This window comes from Oncorhynchus mykiss, chromosome 3 (genome assembly GCF_013265735.2).
Source record: "Oncorhynchus mykiss isolate Arlee chromosome 3, USDA_OmykA_1.1, whole genome shotgun sequence".
In the NCBI taxonomy this organism is placed as follows: Eukaryota; Metazoa; Chordata; class Actinopteri; order Salmoniformes; family Salmonidae; genus Oncorhynchus; species Oncorhynchus mykiss.
Genome location: NC_048567.1, coordinates 40,668,937 through 40,688,523, shown reverse-complemented (window position 1 = coordinate 40,688,523; position 19,587 = coordinate 40,668,937). Strand labels below are relative to the sequence as shown.

Genomic DNA, 19,587 nt, shown 5'->3' with positions numbered 1-19,587 from the left:
CCCGGCCTCTCATCTACGACCAACCTATTGAAGCGCAGCTCAGAGTAAATATTCCTTGCATTTTCTATTTCCAAATGGGCGGTTATTTAGAATGCATAAGATTCTGTATTTACGACAGCATAGCTTCTCCCTTTGTTACTCAGTCTTCCCGCTCTTTCATTCAAAACCCAACTCCCTCTCTTTGTGTAACCAGCCGTCATATCTGTTCTGTCCGCTAGGGAATATTTTCCTTTATGACATCATTTGTAATCAATGTATGATCCATTCTGTGTAGATGTAATTCTGTGTGATTATTTAGGTATTTAGTAAATAAAAAATGTAACCAAATGTTGTATTGCTGATTCAACTTGTTAGCCAGGGTTCGTGAAGATAACCAAGAATTTACAACTTTCAGATGAGACTGAATAAAGTGAAGCTTAAATATTGACTGCTACTGATGTGAAAGATTACTAGGCCTTTAAGAGTTTGTTCGGAAGATAACAGCTCTATAAACATTATTTTGTGGTGCCCCGGCATTCTAGTTAATTACATTTACCTGATTAGCTTAATCAGGTAATATTAATTACAGAGACATTTTATAGAATAGCATGTCATATCACTTAATCCGGCATAGCCAAAGACACGACAGCGGTGTCAGAGGAAAGCCCATAAAATTGTCAGAGACTCCAGTCACCCAAGTTATAGACTGTTTTCTCTGCAACCACACGGCAAGCAGTACTGGAGCGCCAAGTTAACCTGTTGATCCTACTTGAGACGCAGACGTCTCAAGTAGGCACCTGGAAATGCAAATGCGCTACGCTAAATGTACTCGTTAAAACTCAAACGTTCATTAAAACACACATACAGTGTATTGAATTAAAGCTACACTCGTTGTGAATCTAGCCAACAAGTCAGATTTTTAAAATGCTTTTCGGCGAAAGCATGAGAAGCTATTATCTGATAGCATGCAACACCCCAATATACCTGAAGGGGACGTAAACAAAAGAATTAGCGTAGCCGGCGCTACACAAAAACGCAGAAATAAAATATAAAACATTCATTACCTTTGATGATATTCTTTGTTGGCACTCCTATATGTTCCATAAACATCACAATTGGGGCTTTTTCCCGATTAAATCCGTCCATGTATGCCCAAAATATCCATTTGTATAGCCTGTCTGGTTCAGGAAAAAAGCTCTCTTCCAACACGCAACGTAATTTTTTAAAATTATATAAGTTGCCTATATTCTTTGACAAAACACTTCAACCTACTTTTGTAACCCAACCTTAGGTATTTGTAAACGTTAATAAGCGATCAAATTGATCACTGGGCGATCTGTATTCAATAGCAGCTACTCAAGAAAACAATGTCCATTTTTCTCTCTTCCAAAATCGATTGCTGTAGGCTGGATGGAATGACGGATCTATTTGTCATGGCACATAGGATTTTTGTCAATGAAAATTACGTTTTTGGCTACATCGTGTGGAAGCTGTCGGAATTGCATCCTTGGCCCTATTAATTTTGGTGCTCCTTAAATAATTAATGCAAGTGGCGCATGGATATATTTTTCAGTTTTCAGTTTTTCTTGCGCTTTTCGATGAAACACACGCTCTGTTATAGTCACAGCCGTGATTTAACCAGTTTTAGAAACTTCAGAGTGTTTTCTATCCACACATACTAATCATATGCATATACTATATTCCTGGCATGAGTAGCAGGACGCTGAAATGTTGCGCGATTTTTAACAGAATGTTCGAAAAAGGAGAGGGTAGACTTATTAAGGACCCAAAAAATCGCCACTGGACAATTTACATTGACTCCCCCTCCCTTTTAGTACACTGCTGCGACTTGTTTTTTATTATCTATGCATAGTCACTTCACCCCCACCTAGACGCACAAATTACCTCAACTAACTTGTACCCCCGCACACTGTAGCAGTAGTGGTGCCCCTTGTATATAGCCTCGTTATTGTTATTCTTCTTGAGTTACTTTTTATTATTACTTTTGTCATGAGTGAACAGGGAGTACAGGAGGGGACTGAGCTTGCACCCGAGGGGCCCCCGTGTTGAGGATGAGTGTGGCCGATGTGTTGTTACCTACCCTTACCACCTGGGGGCGACTCGTCAGCATGTCCAGCATCCAGTTGCAGAGGGAGGTGTTTAGTCCCAGGGTTCTTAGCCTAGTGATGAGCTTTGAGGGCACTATGGTGTTGAACGCTGAGCTGTAGTGAATGAATAGCATTCTCCATAGGTGTTCCTTTTGTCCAGGTGGGAAAGGTCAGTGTGGAGTGAAATAGAGATCGCATCATTTGATGGATTTGCTGGGGCGTTATGCGAATTGGAGTGGGTCTAGGGTTTCTGGGATAATGGTGTTGATGTGAGCCATAACCAGCCTTTCAAAGCATTACATGGCTACAGACGTGAGTGCCTGTCGTTAGTCATTTAAGCAGGTTACCTTAGTGTTATTGGGCATAAGGACTACGGTAGTCTGCTTGAAACATGTTGGTATTACAGACACAGACAGGGAGAGGTTGAAAATGTCAGTGAAGACACTTGCCTGTTGGTCAGCGCATGCTTAGAGTACACAGCCTTGCGGGCTTGTGACTGTTCACCTGTTTAAAGGTCTTACTCACATTGGCTGCGGAGAGCGTGATCACAGTCGTCTGGAACAGCTGACGCTCTCATGCATGTTTCAGTGTTACTTGTCTTGAAGCGAGCATAGAAGTTATTTAGCGCATCTGGTAGGCTCGTGTCACTGGGTAGCTCTTGGCTGTGATTCCCTTTGTAGTCTGTAATAGTTTGCAAGCCCTGCCACAACCAACGAGCGAGAGGCCATTGTAGAACGATTCGATCTTATTCCTGTATTGGAGCTTTGCCTGTTCGATGGCTTGTCAGAGGGCATAGCTGGATTTCTTATAAGCCGCCGGATTTGTGTCCCGCTCCTTGAAAGTGGCAGCTTGGTGCGGATGTTGCCTGTAATCCATGGCTTCTGGTTGGGATATGTAGGTACGGTCACTGTGGGGACATCGTCGCCGATGCACTTATTGATGATGCCCGTGACTGAGGTGGTATACTCCTCAATGACATTTGACGAATCCCGGAACATATTCAAAGGCTGTGCTAACAAAACAGTCCTATAGCGTAGCATTCATGTAATTTGACCACTTCTGTATTGAGCAAGTCACTGGTACATCCTGCTTTAGTTTCAGCTTGTAAGCAGGAATCAGGAGGATAAAATGATGGTAAGATTTTCCAAATGGAGGGTGAGGGAAAGCTTTGTATGTGTCTCTGTGTGAGGAGTAAAGGTGGTCTAGAGTTTGTAGAAATAAGGTAAAAAGGATTTAAGTTTCCCTGCATTAAAGTCCCCGGCCACTAGGAGCGCCGCTTCTTGTTTGCTCATGGCCTTATACAGCTCGTTGAGTGCGGTCTTAGTGCCAGCGTCGGTTTGTGGTGGTAAATAGACGGCTACGAAAAATATAGATGAAAAATATCTTGGTAGATAGTGTGGTCTACAGCTTAACATGAGGTACTCTACCTCAGGCAAGCAATACCTCGAGACTAGCTTAATATTAGACATTGCGCACCAGCTGTTATTAACAAATAACAGACACACACCCCCACCCCTTACTGGCCGTAGCTGTTCTGTCCTGCAGATACACGGGAAACCCAGCCAACTGTATATTATCCGTGTCGGCATTCAGCCACAACTCGATGAAACATAAGATATTACAGTTTTTAATGTCCCGTTGGTAGGATGGTCTCGGATGGAGCTCATCCAGAAGTTCTGATATCCAGAAGATATTTTCGGTCATAAGAGACGGTAGCACCGACATGATGTACAAAATAAGTTACAACAATGCGAGAAAAAAACAAGTGGTTAGGAGCCCTTAAAATGGCAGCCATCCCCTCCGGCGCCATTCTTCACTACCTAGGGGAAACTTCACACGGAGCATGTACCTCTAGGAACTTGAGTCTATCCAGGAAGTCATTGACGTAGCTGCCCAGGGGTTTGAGGCTGGGGTAGGACTTCTTTATCCACATGCCAGGGATACGACCTTTCAGAATGCTGTTCACCACCTCCTCCAGCTCACCAGACATCACCACCAGGCCCTGACACACACACACACACACACACAGAGAGAGAGAAACACAGTTAAGACAAGAGGTATAGCAATACATTGCAGATATTTTATTTTTTATTTAACTTGGCAAGTCAGTTAAGAACAAATTCTTATTTACAATGACAGCCTACATCAGCCAAACCCAGAAGGTCGCTGGTCTAATTGTGCGCCGCCCTATGGGACTCCCAATCACGGCCAGTTGTGATACAGTTTGGATTCAAACCAGGGTGTCTATAGTGACACCTCTAGCACTGAGATGCCTTGCCTTAGACCGCTGCGCCACTCGGGAGTTATAGTGGGCTAGCCTAAATAAAACATAAATCATAATACCCATACATACTGTATACACAAAGCGAAACACACATTTCTTAAAGTCCTATGTACAGTAGGTATGCGGAACAGTGAACACTATAGCCCATCTCAGATCCAGGAAGAAGAGAGTCCCAGACTGTGGAGTGTAGCAGCCAGGAAGAGATCTAGGCTTGTCCATTTAGAACATCTCTCCAGAGATGTGACAGCCAAATAACGGGTACTTGAGAAAGGCTACGCAAGAGGCTCCACTCCACTCAAATCACTGTCACCTCCCGATAACCCTACTCATCATCCCGTTCCTGCTTTAACCCCACAGGACTGGAGCTTCATCTGAATAGTCGACTCGCTGAGACAGGGACTTAGTTCAAAACCCCTACCAAACAGATTATAAGGGTAACACACTCAGTGTGGGAACTCTACAGTGACAAAACCCTAAAGGAGGCTCCCTAGAGCTAGTGTTTGTCTCTGAAGCGATTACTAGGGCCCACTAAGACACAGAGGGTGCCCTCTCGAGTACCGACCTCAGTGCTGACGCATTCACACAGAGTAGGATCTAGGCAGAGATTAGTCCAGCGCTTGAATAGAAGACTGAAGAACACTAAATGTGTTCTCTCATGGGATGTATAGGCTCCAATGTTTATATCTTTCTTGTTTACGTTTATGTTGTTGGATTAGGCTTTGAGGGTATAGATCATGGAGTATGAGAGTCGCTTTAATCTAGTGAATTTATCATTTGAACAACTTTAGTCGACAGGAATCGAATGCTTTTGAGCCCAGCTCTGCTTTTCAGTGGGGTAAAACAGTGGCTAGCCCTTCGCATTCAAAATAAACTTCTCATCAAGTCCATTTGAACCAGTGCACTTAGAACAAGCCGTATTCATGGGTTGCACCTCAATCACTCAGTCGCATCATGCCACTGTTATGAAGATTCTAAATTCCGACGTCTCAGCCATCGTGACTCCCAAAATGATTGTTTTGTCTAAATTAATGTCTTAAAAATACGGTGGCATTGCTAAAGTAGACAAATAATTAGTAGGAAACAACTTTGTAGTCATTATGATGTCGCCAAATCTACTAGCTAGCAATGCTAACATTGTTAACTAATGTTAAATAATTAGCTAGAAATGCTAAAGTTAACTAAGGTTAAGTCCAGTACTCTCCCCTCACTCTTAGCTAGTTAGCTAACGTTATACTACATCTAAAAGCTCTTTCTCGCAAGTCAGTTTTTTCATCCGAATACTTCGAAAGCATGAGAGTGACTTGGTGCATCAAAATCGGAGTCTATCTTTTTCGGAATTCGGAAGAAAAGTCAGGTTGCAAGTCACATCGTCTCAGTCAAATTGAAGCTGCTTTTGTCATATATTCGAGAATTCTAAACTCACCCTGTCATCTGCTGCGTTAGATTAATTTACAAATTATTTGTCTATCCAATCATTTGGTTATTGTCAGGGGTGCAACTGGGGACTAATCACTGGGGACGGGGAGGTCATGTCACCCCACATCCTGAAATTGCACTTTTGTACCCCCAGTTTTATCATTGCAATGTGATACAAAAAGCGTCAACGGTGCGCTTTAGGATGCAGATGCCTCAGAGTGGTTGGGTGGCTGTTTTAAGTTTTCGGCCAGATTTAGGACCATGCGGACACCACAGAGCAGGCAGACAGGCTGTGTGAAAGGCAAAGCTTCTGTAAGGCTGGCTGAACCAGCACGGGAGAGTTGAACTGATGAAGCTGCAATCAGTGTGTTGCGCTCTTTCTCCGAGTTGTAAAAGCAAGCAGAGCAGAAACTGGCTACTCTTTAGTCGACTGATGTAGCTGGCAAGGTAACTTTCATAGCATTTATTCATTCATTCACATTCATAGCATGCAATGACTACACCAATCTTGTAACTTCAAATTTGTTGGATGCATTTGCTGTTTGTTTTGGTTGTGTTTCAGATTATTTTGTGCCCAATAGAAATTAATAGTAAATAATTATGAATAATTATGAGTGAGAAAGTTAGACGCATGAATATCAAACCTAGACATGCCAACCTCTCACCATTACACTAACAGCGGAGCATTTTTTGTGGGGGGGGGGGGGGGTATGATATTTGTGCGTATATAATGTTCACTAATCATTCACAATAAGAGTGTCCAATATTAGATTGGGTAGAAATGCTGGAAATGAGCTTTAGATGCCCAGAAATTCTGAGGGAGGACCCCCCGACAGGTTATGTCCCCCCCACTTCTAAAACCAAAGTTGCACCCTTGATTATTGGTATTGTAAAGTCAATCTGACGACATCACAATGATGACAAAGGGGTTTCCTACAAATTATTTGCTTCCTTTGAAATGTCATTGCGCTTCCAAGACACATTTATGTACTTTATCAAATTGTATTTGTCACATGCTTCGTAAACAACAGGTGTAGACGAAGAGTGAAATGCTTACTTACGTGCCCTTTCCAACAATGTAGAAAGAAATATTATGAAAAAAGAATAACTTGAGGAATATATGCACAATGAGTTGGCTATATACACAGGGTACCAGTACCGAGTCAATGTGCAGGGGTACGAGGTAATTGAGGGAGATATGTACATATAGGAAGGGGTAAAGTGACTGAGCAACAGCATATATATAATTAGCAGTAGTGTATGTGATGCGTCAAAATAGTTAGTGAAAAAAGGGGGTCTATGGAGATAACCAAATAGCTACCCGGATGAACTATTTAGCAGTTTTATGGATTGTGGGTAGAAGCAGTTCAGGGTTCTGTTTGTTCCAGATTTGGTGCATCGGTACCACTTGCCATGTGGTAGCAGAGAGAACAGTCTATGATTTGGATGGCTTCAGTCTTTGACACTTTTTTGGGCCTTCCTCTGACACCGCCTTGTATAGGCGTCCTGGATGGGAGCTCGGCCCCAGTGATGTACTGGGCCGTATAAATTACACTCTGTAGTGCCTTGCGGACAGATGCCAAGCAGTTGCAAAGCCAAGCGGTGATGCAGCTAGTCAAGATGCTCTCAATGGTGCAGCTGTAGTTCTGTTTGAGGATTTGAGGGTCCATGCCAAATCTTTTCAGCCCCCTGATGGGGAAGAGGCATTGTCGTGTCTTCTTCACAACTGTGTTGGTATGTGTTGTCCTTAGTGACATGAACACCGAGGAACTTGAAGCCCTCGACCCGCTCCGGTACAGGCCCTTCGATGTGGATGGGGGCGGGCTCGGCCCTCTGTTTCCTGTAGTCCACGATCAACTCCTTTGTCTTGCTGACGTTGAAGGAGAGGCGGTTGTCCTGGCACCACACTGCCAGGTCACTGACCTCCTCCCTATAGGCATCAGAAAACTTAATGATGGTGTTGATTTCGTGCGGGCAATGCAGTCGTGGGTGAACAGGGGTTACAGGAGGGGACTAAGCACTCATCCCTAAGGGGCCCCCATGTTAAGGGTCAGCTTGGCAGACATGTTACCTACCCTCACCAGCTGGAGGTGGCCCGTCCAGGATCCAGTTATAGAGGGAGGTGTTCAGTCCCAGGGATTTGAGCTTAGTGATGAGATTGAAGGGCACTATGGTGTTGAGCTGTAGCCTAGTGGTTATGAGCGTTGGGTCAGTAACTGAAAGGTCACTGGTTTGAATCCCTGAGCCAACTAGATATAAACATCTGTTGATGTGCCCTTGAGTAAGGCCAGCATCCCGGAGTCGCCTCTTCACTGTTGACGTTGAGACACGTGTTTTGCGGGTACTATTTAATGAAGCTGCCAGTTGAGGACTTGTGAGGTGTCTGTTTCTCAAACTAGACACTCTAATGTACTTGTCCTCTTGCTCAGTTGTGCACCGGGGCCTCCCACTCTTTCTATCCTTGTTAGAGCCAGTTTGTGCTGTTCTGTGAAGGGAGTAGTACACAGCGTTGTATGAGATCTTCAGTTTCTTGGCAATTTCTCGCATGGAATAGCCTTCATTTCTCAGAACAAGAATAGACTGACGGTTTTCAGAAGAAAGTTCTTTGTTTCTGGCCATTTTGAGCCTATAATCGAACCCACAAATGCTGATGCTCCAGATACTCAACTCGTCTAAAAAAGGACAGTTGTATTGCTTCTTTAATCAGAACAACAGATTTCAGCTGTGCTAACATGATTGCTAAATTATTTTCTAATGATCAATTAGCCTTTAAAATGATCAACTTGGAGTAGCTAACACAACGTGCCATAGGAGCGATGGTTGCTGATAATGGGTACACCTATATAGATATCCATAAAAAAAAAGTTTTTAAATATGCCGTTTCCAGCTACAAGTCATTTACAACATTAACCTGTCGGGTAGGGGGCAGTATTTTCACGTACGGATGAAAAGCGTGCCCAAAGTAAACTGCCTGTTACTCAGGCCCAGAAGCTAGGATATGCATATAATTGGTAGGTCGTTTCTAAAACTGTTAAAAGTATGTCTATGAGTATAACAGAACTGATATGGCAGGCGAAACCCCATGGACAAACCATCCCCCCACTCCCCAAAAAATTCAGCCTACCACAGATTTCAATGGCTGTCACTTTTATTATCAGGCGAAATTCTCCCAGATAGCAGTTCCTAGGGATTCCACTAGATGTCAGTCTTTAGAAAGAGTTTCAGGCTGGTTTTGGGAAAAATGAGCCAGAAATTTTTGTTTTTCTAGATGGCTCCAATTTTGGCTGTAGTGTTTCCAAGAACGTGGAAGCGAGCGCGTTCTTTGGTATTTTTCTCCGGTAAAGACAATAACGATTATCTGTCTTGCATTTTATCGTTTATTTACGTATTAAGGTACCTAAGGTTTGATTATAAATGTTGTTTGACTTGTTTGCAAAAGTTTATTAGTAACGTTCGGGATTCATTTTGTATGCATTTTGATGGAGGGAAACTGGGTGGATTATTGACTGAAGCGCGCCAGCTAAACTTTTTAATGGATATAAATAAGGACATTATCGAACAAAAGGACCATTTGTGATGTATCTGGGACCTTTTGGAGTGCCAACAGAAGAAGATCCTCAAAGGTAAGGCATTTATTATAGCGCTATTTCTGTCTTGAAGTGGCGCACCTGCCTGGTTGAAATATGTTTTTCATGCTTTTGTATGCAGGGCGCTGTCCTCAGATAATCACATGGTGTGCTTTCGCCGTAAAGCTTTTTTGAAATCTGATACAGCGGCTGGATTAACAAGAAGTTAAGCTTTATTTTGATGTATTACACTTGTGATTTTATGAAAGTTAAATATTTATAATTCTGTAGTTTGAATTTGGCACTATGCATCTGGTTTGGGAGGAAAAGCATAGAGGCAAAGAAACACTTGACCCTGCTCAAGTGTTTCTTTTACGCCTGTACATTAGGTTAATGTTCTCCTTACTTTGATGGCTTTCTGGATGTTGATGCAGGAGTCTCGGATGATCCTGAGCAGGTTGTTGAAGCGGCCCATCTCCTGCACCAGCACTGTGTTCATGCTCTGGTTGTAGCTGGTGGGGAAGCGGCGCATGGATGCCTCAATGTCAAAGTCGGGTGGCAGCTTGCTGAGGACGTCTGCAGCCACGTCATACACCATGTCGTCTGATGACTTGGCGTCACCCCCTGAGGAACGTGACTGACAGGAGACAGAGAAGTTAGTGTGCGCGAGTTTGGACAACAAATACAATTGTGTGCTACTTAGTGGTATGTTGAAGGTGAAAAAAAAACATTTCCATTTTTATTTTACCAGTGTTAGTCTCTTCCCAAGGCCCTATCATGAAAATCCAACTATAACCTTCAACAACTCAAGATTATTCTGACTACACACAGGTACTGCATCAATTTATCTGTACTTACTCTTGTTTCTCCCTAGAGTCTAAGCCCTGTGCTTTACTTATCTGTAATGCTCACTGAGGTCCAAGGCCTCAGCGGTACTTACTGTTAACTCTCCCTGCAAACACAAACACACACACACAGGTTTGGTTACCAACAAGTGTCATCATGAAATTTCAAATCCCTTTCTTGCATAAGTCTGGAGTGCCAGGGAAACAAATAAAAAACAATTCCCTCAACTTTTCAAAGTAATTCATTCTAAAGAATGGTTATTTTCCCGCATTTTACTCACTGGTAGCGCTGTCACGACCCAGCGGTAATGGATAATCATTAGATGATAGTTGGGGTTACAGTAGGAATGACAAATAGCTGCTTCATTCCACATGGAGCATCTTCCTGTTTATTGGTCATTCAGAGTAATGGTCCCGTACTAGCTGCTAATAAAGTTCACACTTGACTGCAAATATTATTAATCTTAGTGAAGACGATAAGTATGAATCAAGATTAGGCTTCATTGAGTCCTAATTGTACATTATAATTGTTTTAAGTAGCGGAGCCTTGGCTGAGACCATTTTCCTAATATTTGAGTTGCATTCTCCCACTTTTGCCCTCAGAACAGCAGAACTACATGGTGTCGAAAGGATTCTGGCCCATGTCGACTCCAATGCTTTCCACAGTTGTGCCAAGTTGGCTGGATGTCCTGTGGGTGGTGAACTATTCTTTTGTCTTGCCCATTCACCCTCTGAATGGCACACATACACAATCCATGTCTCAAGGCTTAAAAATCCTTCTTTACCCTGTCTCCTCCCCTTAATCTACACTGATTGAAGTGGATTTAACAATAAATAAGGGATCATAACTTTCACCTGTGTTCACCTGCTCAGTCCATGGTCACAGAAAGAGCAGGTGTTCCTAATGTTTTGTATACTCAGTGTATGTGTGCATATGTGTGTGTGGTGTGCGTTTGTGTGTCTGTTTGTGTCTATTTGTGAGCCATTATGCCTGAGCAGTTAGCCCTAATCTTTTGGCTGCCTAATTTTCAGCAAAGCTAAACACATTTTTATTTTTTTTACTCCAGCTGTAGATTCTAGAAATATCTCAATTTCTGTCACCCCATTGGGTTTGATGTTCACTCCTTTAGAGTTCTACTGCGAGTGGTTGTGATAGATGTAAGCTAAGCTTCTACGAGCTAGTAACTTGGGCCAACTCAAAGAGAGCTTTCATGGAGTATGAGACGTGAGTGTCACACCCTGATCTGTTTCACCTGTCCTTGTGATTGTCTCCACCCCCTCCAAGTGTCGCTGATTTTTCCCAGTGTATTTATCCCTGTGTTTCCAGTCTCTTTGTGCCAGTTCACCTTGTATGTTTCCAAGTCAACCAGCAGTTTTCTCCTGCTTTTTGCATTTCTCCTATTTCTAGTCCTCACAGTTTTGACCCTGTTTCTAGACTTTGTACCCGCCTGCCTGACCATTCTGCCTGCCTGACCATTCTGCCTGCCTTGACCACGAGCCTGTCTGCCACTCTGTACCTCCTGAACTCTGATCTGGTTTGACCTTTTGCCTGTCCACAACCATTCTCTTGCCTACTCCTTTTGGATTAATAAACATAGTAAGACTCCAACCTTATGGCTCCTGTGTCTGCATCTGGGCCTCGCCTTGGGTCATGATAGTGGGATCACAGAGTTTCTCCAAAGCCAGTGATTGTCACACCATGTTATCATACTCCGTCAAAGGCAGACAATGCATCGCATTTACACGAAAGGGAGTTTAGTTTTTTGGAGGGAGATATCGCTGTACAAATAACTTTTCTTCCTAATTAATATTGCATGGTACAGTTTAATGGAAGGTAATCAAATATTAAAGTCTGGCAAAGATACTGATAAAATAGGTAAGGTGTGTGTGTGTGTGCATATGCATGCGTACATGCACCGCATCACACACACACACACGGGTTTGGTCTGAGTTTGGAAACATGCCATGATAATAAATTACGTATAAAGATTTGGGACATCTGGGATAGGTGACAAGAAGGTGTGCTTTGCTTTGGTTTATGATGTACCTCCAAATTCACTGCCAACGGAAAGAAAGGGCTGTGCTAACTTTAGCCACTGTTTCAATAGATCCAAAGCCAAAACACCCTGCAATTGAGCGTCACTCTACATATGACTTGAGTGAGTTCACAGTTGTATGGAGGTGGACCATATGGCTAGCACTTTGCTCGAAGTAGCTGTCATAAAACCTATACTGTCATTTGAAAATGGCTGTAAGAGAGCATGGCATATAACACTGCCATGACGATGCCATGGTAGGACATGGCAGATTAGGACAACAATCATGACACATCTGAAAACTGGGATTCACTGTGCCAAAATGTTGGTGAGCTTACTTTGTATTCCATATCTTTGCATGCCTATAGTACAAATCAAGGGTGTGTGTATAATATGTGTGTGTGTGTAAAGGCACTACAATGATCTATTGTGGTGAGTTTGCTGGCCATACCTGTGTGAGCAGAATGCTATCGAAGAGCAGCTGCGTCTCGGACTGGTCCTTGGTGATATCAGCGTTGGCGTTCATACCAAAAATCTCAGGAGACGGATTCAGAGGCAGAGCCTTGGTGTAGTCTATGTAACTGTTATACTGCAGAAGGGGGGAGGGGGGTAGATTGGTGACATTTAGAATAATGACTATGTAAATGAAAGTTCATGAATAAAATATGGGGTTTAGGAAAATGCCAAATAAAATTGTGCATATATTATAATTGTTCTCAAAAAATAAATTAAATGACACGACTGGCAGTGGCCGCCGTGTCTCGTTAATGACTTAAAGGTACCTCCAAAAGTGAACTTTCTTGAACAAGTTAATGTACTACTTAAATCACCTCAACTGACTTTCTTGACTTCTCTGTCTCTTTACGTCTATAGTTCGCCAGAGCTAGACCATTTAAAGTGTAGTTCCATAGTATTTGATGCCTTCATATTGACTGTTCCTCAATCTCACATCATAATATTTGTTCTTTACTCATTAACAAAGATCACTTTGATTTATTTTACCTTTATTTAACTAGGCAAATCAGTTAAGAACAAATTCTTATTTTCAATGACAGCCTAGGAACAGTGGGTTAACTGCCTTGTTCAGGAGCAGATTTTTACCTTGTCAACTCTGGGATTCGCTCTTGCAACGTTTCAGTTACTAGTCCAACGCTCTAACCACTAGGCTACCTGCCGCCCCAATAGACAAATATCATATTTAATAAGGGAAGACAAAATACATCATAACTGAAATGAATGAATACGTAATGTCTCTTCGCATTATATTAAGTGGAAGCAATGTACATGTTTCATGCACAGATGGGCATGAATAATACATATGAACATGCCTGTGTCGATTAATCCCAGAGTTATATCAGATCTTTCTCAGATCTTAAAGGTACAATTCACCTCTACTTCAGGGCTCTCCAACACTATTCCTGGATGCTACCCTCAGTAGGTTTCATTCCAACCCTAGTTGTAACTAACCTGATTCAGATTATCAACCAGTTAATTATTAGAATCAGGTGCACTAGATTATGGTTGGAAAACCTACAGGATGGTAGCTCTCCAGGAACAGGGTTGGAGAACCCTGCTCTACTTTCAAGTAAATGTTTTGATATTGGGGTGCAACATCCCTTTAGTTTCAACCATAGAATAAACAGCTTTGCAATTTAGGCGAACAGTCCATTTCATTTGACCAGGGCTCCCTCGAGAAAGTGATTCCGATCTCAATGGGACTCACCTGGATGAATAAAGTATAAACTAGAAAAGGACATTTCCTAAAGAAAATGTGACATTTAAAACTTAAAACGTTTTGGAGCTAGAGCGATTGGAATAATGGGAATAATAACTATGTGGAATTTTTTTGTGTTCTTGCTTTCACAAAGTACACAAATACAGTGGGGCAAAAAAGTATTTAGTCAGCCACCAATTGTGGTGTCCTTTGACAGCTCTTTGGTCTTGGCCATAGTGGAGTTTGGAGTGTGACTGTTTGAGGTTGTGGACAGGTGTCTTTTATACTGATAACAAGTTCAAACAGGTGCCATTAATACAGGTAACGAGTGGAGGACAGAGGAGCCTCTTAAAGAAGAAGTTACAGGTCTGTGAGAGCCAGAAATCTTTTGTTACTTTTGTTATTGACCAAATACTTATTTTCCACCATAATTTGCAAATAAATTCATTAAAAATCCTACAATGTGATTTTCTGGATTTATTTTCTCATTTTGTCTGTCATAATTGAAGTGTACCTATGATGAAAATTACAAGCCTCTCTCATCTTTTTAAGTGGGAGAACTTGCACAATTGGTGGCTGACTAAATACTTTTTTGCCCCACTGTACATTTCAACCATATGAGAAGTTGTTCCTTACGTCTCCCTCCGGTGGTGAGTAATACAGGCCGCTGGGGTCAAACTTGTAGTCAGGGTCTTGAATCTTGGGGGTGTAGAAGATCGTCAGGATGGTGCGCAGCGTCCGCCGGTCCCAGTCATCCGTCACGCGGCCACCGTAGTTACATTCACCAGTCATGTAGTGGATGGCTTCAAAGGGCACTTCCTGTGTAGGGTGGGCAGAGGGAGTCATGAGCGGTCTGAAATTTAACCATATCCCCTATATAGTGCACTACTTTTGACCAGGGGATGCATATGTCTGTGTAGGGTGGGCATAGGGATTCATGAGCTACATCCAAAATGGCACCCTATCTATTCCCTTCATAGTGCACTAATTTTGACCAAGGCCCACATAGGGACAACAGTTGTGCTCTATATATGGAATAGGGTGCCATTTCAGATGCTAACATTCATTCCCAATGGGATGACATTTAGATATGGGTCAGTGTCAACTCAATGCAGTGTGTTTGAAGGTATTCAGTCCCCCAATGAAAACATCTCCTTTCAGCTGGTGACAAAACAGCAATTTTTCAATAAGTGATATAGTTGCACAAGTGACAGTAGAGGTCGAATAGAACTTTAAAGTTTGGGAGAAATGTAAAGGTAGACAGGGGGAAACCACTGTCCATGGCATTGTGGATGAAAATTTCCCCTGCAAATGTTGCAGGTGGCTCTTTGGTTATAAGGGAAAATGTCAGCATATTCAAAGATGCCTCTTGATCAGTTTCTTCACAACTTGTTTTGTAGGAAGAGGGTTGAGAAGGGCAACGGAGTACTTTCTGTGGTTTTTAAATGTCAAGGGGGTTTTGAAATCGGGCTGATGAGACTCGAGTGCAGCAAAAGCACTTGTAAATGTCAGTTGGTACCCACATGTACACTTACTGTAGATATAGATCATATTGGAACGAGTGAGAGAACGAGCCGTATTCTAAAATTGCTTAAAACATTTTTCCCCCCTCATCAATCTACACAAAATACCCCATAATGAAAAGCAAAAATAGTTTTTTTGATTTATTTAGCCAAAAATAAAAGAAAAGGAAATATCATATTTACATAAGTATTCAGACCCTTTCCTTAGTACTTTGTTGAAGCACCTTTGGTAGCGATTACAGCTTAAGAGTCTTCTTGGGTATGACGCTACAAGATTGGTACACCTGTATTTGGGGAGTTTCTCCCATTATTCTCTGCAGATCCTCTCAAGCTCTGTCCGGTTGGATAGGGAGCATCACTGCACAGCCACTTACAGGTCTCTCCAGAGATGTTAGATAGGGTTCAAGTCCGCGCTCTGGCTGGGCCACTCAAGGACATTCAGAGACTTTTCCCAAAGCCACTCCTGCGTTGTCTTGGCTGTGTGCCAGCCTCAACACAACTCTGTTTTGGAGCTCTAAATAAAAACATCTAATAAAATAACATTAGATTTGTCACATGCAACGAATACAACAGGTGTACCCTTACAGTGAAATACTTACTTACAAACCCTTAACCAACAAAGTGTTAAGTATTTACTAAATAAACTGAAGTAAACAATGAATGAATAAAAATAAGAAAATAGAAAAAAAAATAATAATTTAAAAGAAACATTAAAATAAAAGTAACAAGGCTATATAAAGGGGGTATCGGTACAGAGTCAATGTGCGGGGGCACAGGCTAGTCAAGGTAATTGAGGTAATAAGTACATGTTGGTCGAGGTATTTCCGGCGCCGACAGAGATGGCCGCCTCGCTTCGCGTTCCTAGGAAACTATGCAGTTTTTTTTTTAATTTTTTTTTTTTTTTTTACGTGTTATTTCTTACATTGGTACCCCAGGTCATATTAGGTTTCATTACATACAGTCGAGAAGAACTACTGAACATAAGAGCAGCGTCAACTGACCATCAGTACGACCAAGAATATGACTTTCGCGAAGCGGATCCTGTGTTCTGCCTTTCACCCAGGACAACGGAATGGATCCCAGCTGGCGACCCAAAAAACGACTTCGTAAAAGGGGGAAACGGAGCGGTCTTCTGGTCAGACTCCGGAGACGGGCACATCGTGCACTACTCCCTAGCATTCTTCTCGCCAATGTCCAGTCTCTTGACAACAAGGTTGATGAAATCTGAGCAAGGGTAGCATTCCAGAGGGACATCAGAGACTGTAACGTTCTTTGCTTCACGGAAACATGGCTCACTGGAGAGACGCTATCGGAGTCGGTGCAGCCAGCTGGTTTCTCCACGCATCGTGCAGACAGAAACAAACATCTTTCTGGTAAGAAGAGGGGCGGGGGCGTATGCTTCTTGGTTAACGTGACGTGGTGTGATCATAACAATATACAGGTACTCAAGTCCTTCTGTTCACCTGATTTAGAATTCCTCACAATCAAATGTCGACCGCATTATCTACCAAGGGAATTCTCTTCGATTATAATCACAGCCGTATATATTCCCCCCCAAGCAGACACATCGATGGCTCTGAACAAACTTTATTTGACTCTTTGCAAACTGGAATCCATTTATCCGGAGGCTGCATTCATTGTAGCTGGGGATTTTAACAAGGCTAATCTGAAAACAAGACTCCCTAAATTTTATCAGCATATCGATTGCGCAACCAGGGCTGGAAAAACCTTGGATCACTGCTATTCTAACTTCCGCGACGCATATACAGTGCCTTGCGAAAGTATTCGGCCCCCTTGAACTTTGTGACCTTTTGCCACATTTCAGGCTTCAAACATAAAGATATAAAACTGTATTTTTTTGTGAAGAATCAACAACAAGTGGGACACAATCATGAAGTGGAACGACATTTATTGGATATTTCAAACTTTTTTAACAAATCAAAAACTGAAAAATTGGGCGTGCAAAATTATTCAGCCCCCTTAAGTTAATACTTTGTAGCGCCACCTTTTGCTGCGATTACAGCTGTAAGTCGCTTGGGGTATGTCTCTATCAGTTTTGCACAGCGAGAGGCTGAATTTTTTTCCCATTCCTCCTTGCAAAACAGCTCGAGCTCAGTGAGGTTGGATGGAGAGCATTTGTGAACAGCAGTTTTCAGTTCTTTCCACAGATTCTCGATTGGATTCAGGTCTGGACTTTGACTTGGCCATTCTAACACCTGGATATGTTTATTTTTGAACCATTCCATTGTAGATTTTGCTTTATGTTTTGGATCATTGTCTTGTTGGAAGACAAATCTCCGTCCCAGTCTCAGGTCTTTTGCAGACTCCATCAGGTTTTCTTCCAGAATGGTCCTGTATTTGGCTCCATCCATCTTCCCATCAATTTTAACCATCTTCCCTGTCCCTGCTGAAGAAAAGCAGGCCCAAACCATGATGCTGCCACCACCATGTTTGACAGTGGGGATGGTGTGTTCAGCTGTGTTGCTTTTACGCCAAACATAACGTTTTGCATTGTTGCCAAAAAGTTCAATTTTGGTTTCATCTGACCAGAGCACCTTCTTCCACATGTTTGGTGTGTCTCCCAGGTGGCTTGTGGCAAACTTTAAACGCCACTTTTTATGGATATCTTTAAGAAATGGCTTTCTTCTTGCCACTCTTCCATAAAGGCCAGATTTGTGCAATATATGACTGATTCTTGTCCTATGGACAGAGTCTCCCACCTCAGCTGTAGATCTCTGCAGTTCATCCAGAGTGATCATGGGCCTCTTGGCTGCATCTCTGATCAGTCTTCTCCTTGTATGAGCTGAAAGTTTAGAGGGACGGCCAGGTCTTGGTAGATTTGCAGTGGTCTGATACTCCTTCCATTTCAATATTATCGCTTGCACAGTGCTCCTTGGGATGTTTAAAGCTTGGGAAATCTTTTTGTATCCAAATCCGGCTTTAAACTTCTTCACAACAGTATCTCGGACCTGCCTGGTGTGTTCCTTGTTCTTCAATGATGCTCTCTGCGCTTTTGACGGACCTCTGAGACTATCACAGTGCAGGTGCATTTATACGGAGACTTGATTACACACAGGTGGATTGTATATATCAACATTGGATCATTCAGAGATCCTCACTGAACTTCTGGAGAGAGTTTGCTGCACTGAAAGTAAAGGGGCTGAATAATTTTGCACACCCAATTTTTCAGTTTTTGATTTGTTAAAAAAGTTTGAAATATCCAATAAATGTCGTTCCACTTCATGATTGTGTCCCACTTGTTGTTGATTCTTCACAAAAAAATACAGTTTTATATCTTTATGTTTGAAGCCTGAAATGTGGCAAAAGGTTGCAAAGTTCAAGGGGGCCGAATACTTTCGCAAGGCACTGTAAGGTCCTGCCCCGCCCTCCTTTCGGAAAAGCTGACCACGACTCCATTTTGTTGATCCCTGCCTACAGACAGAAACTAAAACAAGAAGCTACCGCGCTGAGGTCTGTTCAATGCTGGTCCGACCAATCTGATTCCACACTCCAAGACTGCTTCCATCACGTGGACTGGGATATGTTTCGTATTGCGTCAGACAACAACATTGACGAATACGCTGATTCGGTGAGCGAGTTCATTCGAACGTGCGTTGAAGATGTCGTTCCCATAGCAACGATTAAAACATTCCCAAACCAGAAACCGTGGATTGATGACAGCATTTGCGTGAAACTGAAAGCCCGAACCACTGCTTTTAATCAGGGCAAGGTGACCGGAAACATGACCGAATACAAACAGTGTAACTATTCCCTCCGCAAGGCAATCAAACAAGCTAAGCGTCAGTATAGAGACAAAGTAGAATCTCAATTCAACGGCTCAGACAGAAGACGTATGTGGCAGGGTCTACAGTCAATCACGGATTACAAAAAGAAAACCAGCCCCGTCACGGACCAGGATGTCTTGCTCCCAGGCAGACTAAATAACTTTTTTGCCCGCTTTGAGGACAATACAGTGCCACTGACACGGCCCGCAACTAAAACATGCGGCCTCTCCTTCACTGCAGCCGACGTGAGGAAAACATTTAAACGTGTCAACCCTCGCAAGGCTGCAGGCCCAGACGGCATCCCAGCCGCGCCCTCAGAGCGTGCGCAGAC

The 19,587-nt window shown here is 42.7% G+C and overlaps 1 protein-coding gene across 2 annotated transcripts in view; it reads right to left on the bottom strand.

Moving 5' to 3' along the window:
• dnah7 (dynein, axonemal, heavy chain 7) overlaps positions 1 to 19,587 on the bottom strand; it is a 241,518-nt gene that overhangs the window by 14,155 nt on the left and 207,776 nt on the right. The window contains exons 61-65 of one of the 2 annotated variants that reach the window (XM_036974097.1): positions 14,585 to 14,767; positions 12,686 to 12,823; positions 10,294 to 10,305; positions 9,760 to 9,990; positions 3,937 to 4,089 (exon numbers count right to left, since the gene is read on the bottom strand). In XM_036974097.1, coding sequence (XP_036829992.1) covers positions 3,937 to 4,089; positions 9,760 to 9,990; positions 10,294 to 10,305; positions 12,686 to 12,823; positions 14,585 to 14,767 — 717 coding nt within the window. The remainder of the gene's footprint in view (positions 1 to 3,936; positions 4,090 to 9,759; positions 9,991 to 10,293; positions 10,306 to 12,685; positions 12,824 to 14,584; positions 14,768 to 19,587) is intronic. The other variant, XM_021596897.2, reaches the window with a different exon arrangement.